Source organism: Leucopleurus acutus (assembly GCF_964270905.1).
Source record: "Leucopleurus acutus genome assembly, chromosome: 5".
NCBI lineage: Eukaryota > Metazoa > Chordata > Mammalia > Artiodactyla > Delphinidae > Leucopleurus > Leucopleurus acutus.
Genome location: NC_139147.1, coordinates 1,729,398 through 1,745,238, shown reverse-complemented (window position 1 = coordinate 1,745,238; position 15,841 = coordinate 1,729,398). Strand labels below are relative to the sequence as shown.

At 57.7% G+C, this 15,841-nt stretch overlaps 1 protein-coding gene across 1 annotated transcript in view; it reads left to right on the top strand.

Annotated features, from left to right (window-relative positions):
- TRPM2 (transient receptor potential cation channel subfamily M member 2) overlaps positions 1–15,550 on the top strand; it is a 49,801-nt gene extending 34,251 nt beyond the window's left edge. The window contains exons 21-33 of the mRNA XM_082839920.1: positions 3,342–3,525; positions 4,610–4,791; positions 5,025–5,157; positions 5,806–5,893; positions 7,428–7,515; positions 8,188–8,345; positions 8,947–9,023; positions 9,198–9,299; positions 10,533–10,619; positions 11,104–11,209; positions 12,732–12,833; positions 14,014–14,130; positions 14,774–15,550. Of these exons, the coding sequence (XP_082696046.1) occupies positions 3,342–3,525; positions 4,610–4,791; positions 5,025–5,157; positions 5,806–5,893; positions 7,428–7,515; positions 8,188–8,345; positions 8,947–9,023; positions 9,198–9,299; positions 10,533–10,619; positions 11,104–11,209; positions 12,732–12,833; positions 14,014–14,130; positions 14,774–14,899 (1,550 nt within the window). The 3' untranslated portion in view covers positions 14,900–15,550. The remainder of the gene's footprint in view (positions 1–3,341; positions 3,526–4,609; positions 4,792–5,024; positions 5,158–5,805; positions 5,894–7,427; positions 7,516–8,187; positions 8,346–8,946; positions 9,024–9,197; positions 9,300–10,532; positions 10,620–11,103; positions 11,210–12,731; positions 12,834–14,013; positions 14,131–14,773) is intronic.
- The last annotated feature ends 291 nt before the right edge of the window (positions 15,551–15,841 follow it).

The window sequence follows — 15,841 nt, the reverse complement described above, 5'->3', positions numbered from 1 at the left end:
CCAGACAATATTCCACCGGTTGGATTTGCTGTGTTCTGTTTATCCATCCATAGGTTGGTGAACATCTGAGTGGTTTCTACTTTTTGGCTCTTCTGACTAATGTGACTATGTTTTCTGTAAACTTTTGTGTGGACACGTTGTCATTTCTTTTGGCTGCGTACCTGGGAGTGGAATGGCTGGGTCACATGGTAATTCCGTGTCTCACTTTTTGAGAAGCTGCCAGACTGTTTCCCACAGCAGCTGCACCAGCCATGTATGAGGTTCCAATCTCTCCACATTCTCGCCGACACTTGTTATTATCTGTCTTTTTTGATTCTAGCCACCCTACTGGGCGGGAAGTTCTCTCACTGTGGTTTGATTTGCACTTCCCTGATGGCCAATGATGTCGAGCATCTCCTCATGTGATTTCTGAGCCATCTTCTTTGGAAAAATATCTGTTTCTATCCTTTGCCCATTTTTCAAGTGGGTATTAGTCTTTTCATCGAGTTGTAAGTGTTCCTTACATATGGTTACCAGTCCCTTATCGTATATATGATGTGCAAGTTATTCGCCGTTCTGTGGGTTGTCTCTTCACTTTCTTTATGTTGTCCTTTGAAACACAAAAGTTTTCAGTTGTGTTGAAACTCACCTTGTCAATCTCTTTGATCATTTGTGCTTTTGGGCGAGCCAAGGTCAGGAAGACTTATGCCTGTGGTGTTATTCTAAAAGTTTTATAGCTTTAGCACCTACTCTTGGCCTTTGATCTGTTTCGATTAATTTTGTATACAATGTAAGAGTCATTCTTTTACAGCAAGCATTCAGTTGTTCCAGAACCCTTTGTTGAAAAGACTATTCTTTCCCTGTTGAATTGTCTGGGCGCCCTTGTCAAAAATCAACTGACCATGAATGAAAGCGTTTATCTCTAGGCTGTCAGTTCTATTCCGTTGATCTGTGTCTACCCTTGTGCCAACACCACAGTCCTGGCTAGTATAGCTTTGTAGTAAGTTTTAAAATCAGGAAGCGTGAGTCTTTCAACTTTGTTCTTTTTTTCAAGATTGTCTTGGCCTCTGGGTCCTTGGGTCCACATGAACTTTTGGGTCATCTTATCAATTTTTCCAAAAAGAGCATCTAGGATTTTGACTGTAAACATGTGATGTCTTCCACTTATTTCAATCTTTCATTTCTTTCCATGATATTTTTTTATTTTTCAGTGTGTAAGTTGCACTTCTTCTGTTAAATTTATTCCTAAGTGTTTTATTCTTTTTCATGCTGCTGTAAGTAGAATTGTTTTATTAATTGGATTGTTTACGGCTTGTGTATAGAAATACACTATATTTTGTATATTGAACTTGTATCCTGAAACCTTGCTGAACTTCTTTATTAGTTCTAATAGTTTTTAAGCGCACTTTTTGGAGATTTGCTATGATGATGTCATCTGCAAATAGAGACACTTTTACTTGTTCCTTTCCAGTCTGGATGTCTTTTATTTCTTTTTCCTGCCTAATTATCCTGGTTAGAACCTCTGGTACAGTGTTGAAACGTATCAAGAACACATGTCTTTATCCTGTCCCTGATTGTCGGGGAAGCTTTCAGTCCTTCACTACTAAGTGCGATGTGAGCTATGGGTTTTTGTAAATACCCTTCACCAGGTTGACGCAGTTCCCCTCTATTCCTAGTTTCTTGAGTGCGTGTATTGTGGAAGGATGTTAGGTTTGTCAGATGCTTTTCCTGCATCAATTGAAATGTTCATACGGTTTATTTTCTTTATATTATTAATATGGTGTTTTATATTAATTGATCTTCAGATGTTGAACGGACTTTGCATTCCTGGGATATATTTCGCTTAGTCACGGTGTGTAAATCTTTTTATACGTTGCAGCATTCAGTTTGCTAGCATTTTGTTGAGGATTTTTGCATCTATATTCTTAAAGGGTGTTGGTCTGTAGTTTTCTTTTCTTGTAATGTTTTTGTCTGGTTCTGGTATGAGAGTAATACTGGCCTCATAGAATCACTTAGAAAGTAGTCCCTCCTCTCTTATATTTTGGAAAAGCTTATGAAGGATTGGTCTTCATTATTCTTTAAATATTTGGTCGAATTCACCAGAGAAGCCATCCAGGCCTGGACTTTTCTTTGTGTGAAGTCTTAAAATTACACATTCAATATCTTTACTTGTTATAGGTCTATTTATATTTTCTACTTCTTTTTCAGTCACTTTTGGTAGTTTGTGTCTTTCTAGGAATTTTTCCATTTTTTTTAAGTCATCTAATTTGTTAGCATACAATTTTTTGGTAGTATTTCCTTATAGTTTTTTCCGTTTTTGTAAGGTTGGTTGCAATGTCCTCTCTTTCAGCTATGATTTAGTCATTTGAGTCTTTTTTTTTTTCTGCATCAGTCTAGCTAAAAGGTTGTAATTCTGTTCATCTTTTCCAAGAAAAAGATTTTGGTTGTGTTGATCTTCTTTATTGTTTTTGTCTCTATTTCATTTATTTGCATTCTGCTCTTAATTATTCCCTTCCTTCTGCTTGCTCTGGGTTTACTTTACTAAAATGGAAGGTTATTTTATTGATTTGATCTCTTTTTTAAAAAAATATAGGTATTTCTAGCTATTATAATGAGTTTCTATCTTAGAAAATTAGTAGCACTTTCAAAAATATATTTGATTACAGAACAGTGCATACTCATTGCTAAAAAAATTTTAAATTCAAGTTAAGTATAAAGAAGAATGTTCATAATCCCACCTCCCAGAGTTAACCACTATTAACTGAGTATATTTTCTCAGAGATTTTTAAATGCACAAACAGGATATATATTTATGTTTTGTAATATTATATTACAAATATTATAATAAAGGATAAATATTATCCTTTACTTGTCTGCAGTTGTGTGGCTACATTTTGTTTGGTAATCGCTCGTTCCACATATAGGAATGCTGCCTCTGCAGCGTTTTTCCTTTCTTGTGTCTCCCTTCTCTTTTTGATGGTTGTTCATTTCCTCTTTGAATTCTTTCCCACCGCAATTTGCTCCCCCGGGTTGGGACCTGTGTCTTATGATGACAGCCCCTCCTGGTGCTGCCCCCGCCTGGGGCCCAGAAAGTGCCCTGGTGGGATGGCTGGATCTGGACAGGGGCACGTGCCCACCTGGAGTACAGGTCTGGCTCCCGGGCTTCCCTTGGCAGCCGCACTTCCTGCCCGGAGGATGCTTGGGTGTAGATGGTTGCCCCTCTTTGGGCTGCCCTCACGCCTGAGCTGACAGCTGAGGTCACCCAGATGTGGGGGTGTCCAGGTCTGCGGGGTCATTGCCCGAGGACCCTTGTGCTTCCACTCGGCTTTCCTGGTTCACCTGCCCCCTCACTCCCGTCACAGGCGTGAACTTCAACCTGGACCAGTGCAGCCCCAATGGCACCGACCCCTACAAGCCCAAATGCCCCGAGATCGACGCGACCCAGCGGGAGCCCGCCTTCCCCGAGTGGCTGACGGTCACCCTGCTGTGCCTCTATCTTCTCTTCACCAACATCTTGCTGCTTAACCTCCTCATCGCCATGTTCAAGTAAGCGCCCTGTGCCAGCCTGGCCGGGGGCACGCCCCTTGCCCTCCCCCCCATCCCCCTGGGGTGCGGGCGGGGCGGAGCCCAGGACCCGGGACCTGGCTCAGCCCAGGTGGACCGTGTGCGGCCACGCTCTCTGGTCACCGCCGAGTCCGTCAAGGCACTGCTGCTGCGGGACCAGTGCACGGGCCGCTCGGAGTACTCGGAGGCTGCGGGCTGGGGCACGTGGACGTCTGGCTCCTCCCACCCTGAGGGAGGGGGTGCGGGGCAGCGACCTGGCCGAGCTCGACCCTAGATGTGGAGGTGCGTGTCACACGTACTGAAAATCGGACGAGGCAGGATCACCTGTATTTGCCTTCCATGGCTCAGGGCATCGCCAACCCCTCAGCGCCCCTCCTGGCCTCTGCAGGAGGGCCCCTGGGACCCGTGGTGACCCTGGTGAAAATCCCTTAATTCCTGGTTTGGGCACCGTTTCTCTTCCCTTTCATCAGCTAGCGTGATGAGGTCGCCACTTTCTGATTTACCACGTGTTCTGAACAGTGAGAGACCCTGACCTGTGCTGGGCTGTGATAGAGACAGAGAGGTCAGAAGGCCGGCGGGCAGGGGCTGCATTGTGGCCCTGCCTGGCCTCCCTCCCTCCCTCCCTCCGAGGGCCTCTCTGGCAAGGATTCGGGTCAGTTGACGTCCATCCACAAGACACACACGTTGCAGAGAATAAATGTGTCAGGCTGTTGAAGACACCGTCCCTTCTGTTTGTCAGATCCAAGGGACGAGCCCCTCTTAGAGTCCAGTGCAGGACACTGTCCCTCTCCCAACACAGGCAGCTCTGTTTTACTCTCTAACGAGGTTTGTAGAACCTAAACTCTAGGTCTTCTTTCTTCCTTCTCCCCTTGGCTCCCAGGAAGCTCAGAATTCTGGGGCTGGCCGTTCAGCTGCCTTTCCCTGCATCTGGAGTTGCGCCCCTGGGTGATATGTGTGCTCTTCATGGGCCGTCACGGCAGACACGCCGGGCAGGGACACGGGTGTTTTCGTAACCGTGTTTGGGTGGCCCGTGCTCCCCTGTAACCAGTGCTTCCTGCCCCTGCAGCTACACGTTCCAGCAGGTCCAGGAGCGCACGGACCAGATCTGGAAGTTCCAGCGCCATGACCTGATCGAGGAGTACCAGGGCAGGCCCCCCGCGCCGCCCCCCTTCATCCTTCTCAACCACCTGCATCTCTTCATCAAGAGGGTCATCCTGAAGGTCCCCGCCAAGCGACACAAGCAGCTCAGTAAGCTGCCGTCTCCCTCATCCCAGAGCTGCGTCTGCGGCGGAGCCGGGGTGGGTGGGGGCAGCAGCTCCTTGGAGAGTTCTGGAAGCTCGGTGGGCGTGCAGACCGCTCAGGCCACCGACTTCCCACCCTGCCCACTGGGGGCGGGTGCGGACTGGCTCCTCCGGCCCCTCAGGGTCCCGGCCCCTCCCTGCGGGGCCCCGAGTGGGTCAGAGGCTCCCCTCCCCCGACAGAGAACAAGCTAGAGAAGAATGAGGAGGCGGCCCTCCTGTCCTGGGAGATCTACCTGAAGGAGAACTACCTGCAGGACCAGCAGATCCAGCAGAAGCAGAGGCCGGAGCAGAAGATCCAGGACATCAGTGACAAGTACGGGACCAGGGCGGTCCCCTCGGGGTTCCTGAAACGTTTGCTCTTTGTCACACAGCACACGCGGCACCGGGCGGGGGGCGGGGGGGAAGACAGCTCAGGAACCCCCCGCGCAAAAGACAAGAGCGTTTGGAAGTATTTTTCATATACAAACAGAGGCCGCCTTGGGTGCAATTCCTATGTTGTAGCAAAAGAAGACAGAGACCAAACAATGATCCCCCAGACAACGGTGCTGCGCCCTCCTCCTTCCAAAGTCCCCAGTGGTGCCCAGCGGTAGCTTTCCCCATTGTGACTCGGCTGTGGAACTCGTGGCAAATCGAGGCAATGAGCCAGGCGTGTGCGCGTCTGCACACCTGCGCCTCTCGCCCAGCCATGCTCCCCGCAAAGCCCGGGGCTGTTGGGGCAGCCCTGTGAGCCGGGGGCATCCGTTGGCTGCGAGATCTTCCCCTTGGGCCACTAGGCGGTGCTCATTCTATACGGAAACGTATGGTATAAATACTTTCAAATTAAGAGGAAGATGCGTGAAATTAAGGCCAACAGAGCCTGGGCTGCTGGATCTGACAGGTCACCCACCTGCAAAGAGGCACCAGGCTTCCTTCACATCCCGCCCCTGGCTGGCCTGCGGGGCTCAGCTGTGTCCTCTTGCAGGGTGGACACCATGGTGGACCTGCTGGAAATGGCACATCTGAAGCAGTCGAGCTCCATGGAGCAGAGACTGGCCTCTCTAGAGGAGCAGGTGGGTTCCGGGCTGCGACCTCTGTTTCTGGGCACAGCTCCGAAGGACCTGGAAGGTCGCTCTGTGGTGTGGTGGCTTTGAGAGTGCACATACTGGGAAACCACCCAGGAGAAGGGGGCGGTGACATCAGGGCCATTGCTCCCAACTGGCAGGGGCACCTTCTCCGTCCTCTAGAGAATTCCACCAAACGCTCCCCTGCCTGAGCTCTGCCACGCCGCACTGTGTGGCGGCCACATCAGGGGCTGGTCTGAGGGAGCAAACTCTTGACCTTCCCCGGGCCTCCTTGGAACTGTCCTCTGAGACGCCGCTGTCTCCAGACTCGGCACCTGGAACCTGGGAGGGGGCCGTGGAAATTACTAACAGCCCTTGGCTGCCTTCTCAGGCTGCCGGCTATGCTGGGAGGGAGGGAGGCCACGGGGCCAGCAAGGGTGCGTATGGATGTCCTGGACTGAGGGGCAGCATCAGAAAGCAGCATGTGGGTGTCTCAGAGCAGCTCCAGATGAGAGAGCGGTGGCCGGTGGGCAACAGGAGAGCAGCCTCCACCCGCCCCTCCCCCCTCAATGTCCACTGACAGCCCCCCCATCAGCTGGGCAGCCCTGAGTGGCCTCACATCCAAGAGTCATTGCCTCATAGGCCAGCTGGGCTCAGGTGCCTGAGTGATGCTGAGGGACAGTAATGTGTATTAGTTCATCCATCCGTCCATCCACCCAACCATCCATCTGCCCCTCCATCCACCCAACCGTCCATTGATCCATCTGCCCCTCCATCCACCCAACCGTCCATTGATCCATCTGCCCATCCATCCATCCATCCGTCCGTCTATCCATCCATCCATCCATCCATCCATCCATCCATTCATCCATCCATCCATCCTTCCAGTCATTCATCCATCTATCCATTTATCTGTCCATCCATCTGTCCATCCATCCATTCATGCATCCAGTCCATTCAGTCATCCATCCATCCATCCATCCATCCAGTCATTCATCCATTCATCTATCCATTTAACTGTCCATCCATCCATCCCTCCCTCCCTCTATCCATCTGTGTGTCCATCCATCATCTATCCATCCATCCATCCATCCATCCATCCATCCATCCCACGTCTCCTGTGTGCCTCCTCCGTGCCTGTCCAAAGCTGGCCTTGAGAATGTCAGGGTGGCAGGCATTATCTCATCCTTGAGGATTCCCAGTCAGGGGGAGGCACAGACATAAAGGTTCATTGTCACAATGTACTTCAGTAGGCACAGTGAAGGAGGTGGATGCAGGGGCTTTGGTCAGGGAGGCCTTGGGACTCCAGGACGAGGAGGGGTGGACAGGCAGAGGCCAGGTCCCCGGCCTCCGTGCCCCTCCTGCTGTGCCTTGACCCTGTGCCCCCCAACCCCGTGGGCCTGCCCTGGGTTCCCCTCCTCACTCTGGGCGCTCGGGCCGCAGGGCCTGTGCCTTGCGACACAGTGGAACAGGGTGGGTGGGAGCTGGGCATTCCGTGTGGGGGCAGGTGTTGACCAAATCTTGTTTGGGACGTGCCTTCCAGGTGGCCCAGACGGCCAGAGCGCTGCACTGGATCGTGAAAGCCCTGAGGGACAGCGGCTTTGGCTCGGAGGAGGGCGTCCCCACCCTGGGTGAGTGGGTGGCTGTACCAGCTGCTGGTCTCTACCACCTGTGCTCTTTTGCGTCCGGGGGTCCGTGGGGAGGAGATGCAGCAGGCCCAGTGCCTCGGGGAGCATGGCCCACCCCACAGATACATGTGCAGAGTGTGGCCAAGTCCCCTGCTTGACCAGGCTGGGGACTTCCAGAGGTTGCCTGGCCCACAGCCCCATCCTCCTGTGCATCAAGCTACAAAGTGGGGGCAGCTCCAGCAGATACCCGAGACCCAGTCACGTCGACTGGGTGACAGAAAGCAAGTCTTTGTTCCTACATTTGCAGTCGGCCAGGAAATGGGCATGAGTAACCCTCCTGGGGTGTTGCTGGCCCGGAAGGAGCAGTGTGTTCTCCTCCGCTGGCCAAGCTTCCATAAGGGCCTGTGCGTCCAGCTAATTACTGAGAGCTCTGCTGGGAGCTGTCCAAGGTGGTGGTTGCCTGCCCCCAGGTCTCTGTCCTCCTGGGCCGCAGTGCTGGGGGCCCTGGGGAGGGTACCCTCTTTGGGGCTGGCATGCAATCCAGGCTTGGGGAGGTAGAGGCAGCCCAGAAGTTTGGGGGAAAGGACCATAGAGGATGGCCCCGTCCTGCGCGCCTGGAACCCAAGTCCGGGCCCAGCTTTGCCCTCAGCTCCGTGGGGCTGTTCCCATTCCCAGCACCCCAGAAGGCCTCGGTGGGGCGGGACCCTGAGCTGGACGGCGGGCTGAAGGTGGAGGACCCGGGCGACGCCTACCACGTGGATGCCAGGCACCTCCTCTACCCCAACTGCCCCGTCCAGCGTTTCCCAGTGCCCAACGAGAAGGTGCCCTGGGAGGTGAGTGCCTGTTCTGCCGCGTCCACCAGGCTGCAGGGGCCCGGTGTCCTGGGGGGAAGCAGTCCAGCCCCCTGGGCGGGATGAGCCCGCTGCGGCCTCACAGGGACATGACAACAGATGAGAAAACGGAGGCACGCGGTCCACGTGGCCAGAGGGGATGGAGCTGGGGTTTGAGCCAGGACGCTGGTGGGCCTCCATCCACACACAGCCGACTGCCCTGCTTTTCCGACCCCCTGTCCCCAGTGAACGGTCCCTGCCCTGTTTCTGAGTGCCGGGGAGGCTGGAGGTGGAGAGAGAGAGGGAGAGATGGTTGAGGCATGTGGGTGCCCCCCCCGGTCTTCTCTCTAGTTTTCCTTGGAATATTCCAGGCTGTTACTCTTCCCCAGTCTGCCATTGGGACCTCTTCTCCCCTCTAGAGCCCAGCCTAGCCCCTCACCCCCATCCTGGGGGCTGGGCCGGGTGTGTGCATCCTCAGGTCTGCTGAGCTCGGGCTCCCAGGCCCTTTGGGCCGTCCCAGGGTCTTGGGCTCTGAGGTCAGCCGTCCAGGGTGCCAGCTGACCTGGGGTGGTGATCGACTGAGGGGAGCCCCCGTGTCGTGCAGACGGAGTTCCTTATCTACAGCCCGCCCTTCTACACGGCCGACAGGAAAAACAAGGACCTGGTGGACCCTGTGGGGGAGTGAGTGCCCTGCTTCCCGCCTGGACGGGTGGCCCGTCCTCCCTGGGGGCTGGGCCATGCTGGGAGGGCTGCAGCCGGGGAGGGGCCCTCGTGGTGGACCCCCTGAGGGCTCACCACGGCTGCTCTGCGTCCCGCCATCTTTGTCGGGGACGCGACCTCTCCTCTCGCTCCCAGCGCCCTGGAGCCTCTGTCCAGGATCAACTACAACGCGGTGGATGGATGCCTGGACCGGCGCAGCTTCCATGGGGTCTACGCTGTGCAGGATGGGCTCCCTCTGTGAGTGCAGCCTGGCCCTTCTCCGCGGCCTCTGGGGGTTTCCTTCTGGGGTCAGGTTTCCTCTCCGGCAATATGGGCGCTTTTCTGATAAAAACAAACAAAATATGGAAGAAAAGAAACACCCACATAAGGCGTTTCCTTCGTGGGGAGGTGGGGGCCGTGGGCCGGTCCTGCTGGCCTGGGCGCTGCGCCCTCGTCCCCTGATGTAACCTTTACGGCTTCCGTTCCTGTGGTGTGGAAATGGGGTAAGACGTGGACCGCCCGGCTGCCAGCTGCACCGATCGTGAGAATGAAGCGGGGGAGCTGTTAAAGGGCCCCTGGGGTTACGTGTAGGGGACGGAGGTGTTTCCAGGTCTGTTCTCTGTAGGGACGGGCACTGAGCCCCACTGTACAGGTGAAGAATCAGCATAAAGATGTCAGGTGACCCACGGCGTCAGGCCCAGCAAGCACTTAGTGGATGCCTACTGTGTGCCAGCCTGGGGTTTGGAGGTCAGAGGGCCTCCTTGATGGGGTTTGCTGGGGAAGCGGCACCACAGGGCGGAGGCCGAGGGAGGGGCAGTCAGCATCTGCGGAGGGACCACAGATGGCCAGGACGTGGGGGCTCCATGGAGCAGGCGGTCGTTGAGGGCACCCGGGGGAGGAGGTGTGTGGTGGGCCTCTGGGGAAGGTTCTGGAACAGGGAGCAGAGGCTGTGGAAGGAGGTGGTGGGAGACGGGTGGGGCAGGAGAACAGACGTGACCAGGAGCGTCTCCAGCCCTGGACAGGGGAGGGGACTAGGGGGACGTGGTGTTCAGGACGAGAGCAGGACGGAGTGTCACGGCGGGGTTGGGGGGACCGTCGGGTGCCAGGTCACAGGCCGGCTGAGGCCCTCGGACGCAGCACGATGGTCGGTCAGGCGCTCTCTGGGGGGGTCTGCGGTGGGGCTGGGCTTCTGCTCCCAAGGAGACCCCTTTCCTTTCCAACTCACGCCAAGGTGACCTGAAGCCTTGGAGTCCCCCAGGGACAGGATTCGGGGTGGACAGCCCCAGTGGGTGATGCGGAGTCAGCCAGACCGGTCAAGGGGCCCGTGGGTGTCGGGGGTCCTCTCCAGGGCTCTATACGGTGGCCTCCTCCCTGCTCCCGTCCATCCTGGGCCGGGGCAGGTGTGGGCGGAACCGTCAGAGGCCCCGCCTGCTGCCCTGGCCTGGCTCTCCAGCTGCAGGCGTCAGGCTGAGCAGACCCCTGTCCGCCCAGGAACCCCATGGGCCGCACAGGGCTGCGCGGGCGTGGGGACCTCAGCTGCTTTGGCCCCAACCACACGCTGCAGCCCGTGGTCACCCGGTGAGTAGCCCCGGATGAGCACACAGTGTGCGCCACGCGCCCTACCCCGTAGTGGCCTGGATAAGCACGGGCGCGCCCCAAAACACAGGGCAGGAGCGTCTATGCCCCTAGGAAAGCCCAGGCCCTTCCTGCCCCCAGGCTGCCCTCATTTCCCTGTGGGTCCCCCTCCCTCAGAGGCCCTTTGGGGGAGGGACAAAGCCAGGGCCAGGGCTCACTACGCAGACAACATGAAAGTCCATATCCATCTACCCGTCATTTCCAAAGAGTCCCAGAGGTGGAAGGGCTGGGTCCAGGGCACGTGCTTCCTTAAGGCTTTTGATAGAAAAATACTCTCCCAAAAGGCCTACCCGTTCTAGTCAGACCAGCAGTCATGGGAGCGGTGGTTACTATCTCTGTGCCCCTGGAGCAGGTGCTCAGGAGTGGGGGGTGCCTTGGCCTCCCCCACAGCGGGGGAGGGGCTGACATCAGCCCGTCCCTCCTGCAGCTGGAGGCGGAACCAGGACGGCGCCATCTGCAGGAAGGGCATAAAGAAGATGCTGGAGGTGCTGGTGGTGAAGCGCTCCCTCTCAGAGCACTGGGTGCTGCCCGGGGTGAGCCCGCGCCCACCGTCCCGGGGCCCTGCGCGCCTTTGTGCCTTCCATCCAGCGAAGGAGCACCACCTGCCTGTGGTCGCTGCCCTGCACAGCTCAGACTCGATCCTTGGTTCTGAATGACAGAGGCCGGTCCTTGCCTTTTAGAGGGAATTCTCCCTCCTAGTACCTTGTTTTGCGGTTGTGAAAACGGGTTCGGGGCTCTTCGGAGTGTAAGCACTAATTGAGCACGTACTGCATCCCGGGGGTCAGCAGGCCCAGGGCTGGGGCTGCCTCGGAGGCTAGACTGGGTCTCCCTGCAGAGCTCAGGGGTTGGGGTCAGACGTGGCTCCCAGGTGGGTGTCTCAGGCGCGCACCTGCCCCTAGCCCTGGGGCCCGAGCTGAGCCTGGGGCTGGGGACAGGAGTGCACAGGACCTCAGCTCAAGGGCAGCAACTCCTTGCAGGACTGAAGGCTGGCGTGCACCCCAGAGGCCTTGTGGTGACAGAATTGGGGTGTGGAAGGCCCTGGGCCTGTCCTATCCAAGAGGGCCCAACCGCTCAGATTCTGACCCGTCAATCTGCCCTCTGCCTGCCACGACCCTGTCACTGCTCTGGGGTTGGAGTAGGCTGACCCTGGCAGGAGGACCGTGTCGCCCACCAGGCCCCCGGCTGGTCTCTGGGTGCAGCTCTGTCCGGGGTCCCCTCCTCTGAGCCTGTACCCGGGAGTCCGTGATTCGCCCAGCTCAGCAAGAGGCCGTCGGGTTTCCCCACCCCCCACCCGGTGGCCCAGCTGCTGCTCTGCTGTGACAGCAAGTTAATGGGTGTGTGGGGGGCAGTGGTGCCACTGAGGGTCTTCAGACCCCAACCAGGATTCCAGGGCCCTGGGCGGCTCTCGTTCCTGCAGCCATAGCCCCTGTGCCCTCTAGCTGAGGGAGCGCGGCTCTGAGCCCAGGCCCGGCCCTCTCCTCCCACGGGCTCTCTGGCAGCATTCAGCCTCCCTCTCTGGCACTTAGGTCTCTCCTGCCGACGGGCATCTTCTGAGCTGTGTCCCTGTGTCCCCGAGAGCCAGCCCCCCCCCCCCCCAGCGAGGGGCTAGGGCGTCTCCAGGGCCTACGTGGATGGACGTGATGTGGACTGAGAGAGTCCCCTAGATGGATGGAGAGGGGAGTGCGGGTGCAGGCCCGTGTCTGGGGCGTCGGGAGTGGCCGGGAGCCTGGTGTGCGAGAGCAGAGGCTGGACACGGGGACAGGGATGCACGCAGACAGGACACAGCCCAGCTGGTGCGCAGGGTGGTGGAGGTCAGGGGGCTGCCTCCCCACAGTGCCCTGCGCGCCTCAAGGCTGGGCCACCCTCCTGCCCCGCGGGCTGACGTGGACTCTGGGCTCTGGGCAATGTCACTCCAGCCCCGAGGCAGCTGCTGTCAGACACTCGTCCGCCTGTGGCTCCAGGGGGCTGGCCCGCTGCCCATGCTGGGCAGGTGGCCAGAGGAAGCAGGTCCCCAGACAGCCGTGCTGACCCGCCCCTTCCTCCCTCTCTGCTCAGGGCTCCCGGGAACCAGGAGAGACGCTGCCCCGGAAGCTGAAGCAGGTCCTCCGGAGAGAGTTCTGGCCTTCCTTCGAGAGCCTGCTGACGCAGGGCATGGAGGTGAGGTCATCTTTCTGCTCTGCTCACACCTGTGCATCTGGGGCCCCAAGGTGCAGGTCGTGACAGCTGCAGGGCGGGCAGCGTGGAGCTGGGGAGCCTCCTGGCTCCACGTGGCCGCGGCTCTGGGCCCCTCGCCTTCTCTCTCTGTCTCGGTTTGCTCCTCCCGAGATCAAGTGGGGGGCCACGGCCTCTGCCGCCCTGGGGCCGGGGCACGCCTGGTGTCCGGCCCACACTCCCTCTTGCCCTGAGCACAGCTGGGCACAAAGACGTAACTCGCTTTTCAGTTAATTTGCAAAGGCCATATTTTTAGGTCCACATTTCCGAATCCACCTCGCTCTTTTTCAGGACCACCTAATATTTTGTGCCATGATTTCTTTAAACAGTCCTCCAAGTGGGCATCCGAGTCGTTGCTGGTTCTGTCTCTGCGGCGTCTCAGGATGCAATAGGCAATGGCTGACGTTTACGGTTTTGCCCTACAAACCAAGCAGTTTCACAGGCTTATCCCCTGCAGCCCCGCAGGGAGCACTGCCATCTCTCTTTTCTCTGCTTTGTAGAAATAAACTTCTTTATTTGTCGGGGTACAATCCAAACAACAGAAAAGGAACCACTTTGAAGTGAGCAGTTCAGTGGTATTTAGTACACAGACGGCGTGGTGTGGTCACCACCTCTGTCTGGTTCCAGAACATCCCATCACCCCGAAAGGAAGCCCATACCCGTTGGCAGTCACTCCCTCCCCTCCCCCGCCCCGGGCACCCGTGAGGCTGCTTTCGGTCTCTGTGGATTTGCTGCTCTGGACGGTTATTATAGGTGGAATCACACAGCGTGCAGCCTCTGGTGTCTGGCTTCTTTCACTTTGCGTAATGTTTTGAGGTCCACTGGCTCTTTTTAATCCTCCCAAAGACAGTCGAGGCAGGTCTGGGTAGCAGGCCAGAGACCAGAAGGGAGATGAGTGAGGCTGTGGGTCCCCACGATGTGTCAGTCAGGCTGAAGGTGGTGTTGGGGGCAGGTGGATGGGATGGGGGAGAGCCAGGAGGGGCTTGGGTGCAGTGGACAGCTGTGCTCAGAACATCCCAGACCTGGACCGGCTGCAGAGAAAGCATGGGGCCCCTTCCTCTGGGAGAAAGCCGGGGGCCTCAGGGGTCCATCAGGCGAAACAGCTCACACCTGTGCTGCCTCCCAGGTGTACAAAGGGTACGTGGATGACCCAAGGAACACAGACAACGCCTGGATCGAGACGGTGGCCGTGAGCGTCCACTTTCCAGACCAGAGCGACGTGGAGCTGAAGAGGCTGAACTCTGTATGTGGCCTGGGTCTCAGGCTCTGAGGAATGCGGGGACCGGGGGATCAGTGCTCCAGAGAGCCTCAGGGTCTATAGGGAGGGGTCTGAGGGGTTCCGGGGCCTGGGGCCAGAGCTGGCCAGGACCAGAGAGTGGGAGCTGCGTGGGTCAGAGTTGTGCCCAGAGGGTACCAAGGGGGCATCCGGGAGAGGCCAGAGGGCAGCAGAAGGAGGCTGGGGCACAGTCGGGGCTGGCCAGGAACCTTGGGGGCCTCCAGGCTCACACCCAGGGGAGGCTGGTTCCAGCACTTATGTGGGGTTGCCATCCCCAGTACTTAGATCAGTCCTACGTATCCCTAATCCAGAACTGGGACCAGGAAGTCCCAGGGAACAAAACCCGGGCTGTGTCTGCAGGACAGAAAACCCCAGAACAAGGCTGCACCTCTTCTCTCTCCTCCTTCAAGGGGTTTTAAGGCTTTGTGGGCATTTTCTGATTTGTGCCTGTGCAGAAGGATAAAGCACGCGGCCATTGGCCAGGCCTGTGGCAGGGCCAGGAGCCAGGTCGTGGGGTCCCTGTCACCCCCTGACGTCTGTAGTCTCGGGGTGTCTGGGTGGGGCAGGGCTGGCTCAGGAGGGAGTCAGGATCTTACCCCTGTCCTCGCAGCACCTGTACTCCTGCGACGCGGGGGTGTCCATCCGGTGGCAGGTGGTGGACGAGCGCATCCCACTGTACGCCAACCACAAGGCCATCCTCCAGAAGGTGGCCGCCTTGTTCGGGGCCTACTACTAACCTGGGGACGCAGCCCGGGCAGCTCTGCAGGGGCCGGCAGAGCTGCTCCGCCCACGGCCCGCCCGCATCAGCAGCCCCTCTTGCCCAGCTGTTGAACTGGGAGGCTTCGGGGTGCCCTGGGAGGAGAGCTGAGCAGGGAGCAGGTGGGCTCCGGCCGCGAGGCAGGGCCTCAGGGTTGAGGTGGCCACGGGGACTCCACCAGCCAACACTGCATCTCCCGAGCCTGCTGGCGGCCAGTGGACACCCTCCCGGCCACATCCTGTGAGCAGCATGTCCACCATCAGAGGCGTCTCCACCCAAGCCTGGCACCTCCTGGAGAGTCGGGGTTCCCCTGTGGCCTCCTGCTCAGGCCCACACCCCCGAGAGGGCCTCCACCGGGACCTAACTCAGCCCCTTGCCTGGCCTGGGGCGGGGCACCATGGGACCCATTTCCCTTGGCTGTCAGGGCTGAGCCCCTTAGCAGCGCAGGAGGCGCAGGCAAGCTCCGGCCTCCTCCCGAAATGCACAGGTCTCTACCTGTGTGCTGCCCCGGGACCCAGGCGGGGAGGACGCAGACGCCCCGTGCGGGCGGGGGCTCTCCTGCACAGGGTGCCCCCAACCCCCACCCTGAGAGCCCGGGAGGAGCGGGCGGTAGGTGTGGACTGAGGGGCCACCCAGTTCAGCATCAGCGACTCATAGGCCATCAGGAGCCATGGAATGTCGTGAAAACCCCACATTAAATCCACTTTCCTACACCAGCCTCGCCCGCCTCTTCTGTGCTTCCCTCAAATAAAGTTATAGACACAAGCAGTGGTCAAGGGGCTGTGTCTGGGTCACCAAGACCTCACCCAGCCCACAGCCAAGCTTCCTGGGGCCTGAGGGGGTCTCCTGTGGACAGCCTGCAGCCCCTCCGGTCCAAACTCATGATTTCTCCTCCAATCAACACCCCCCCAACACACACAC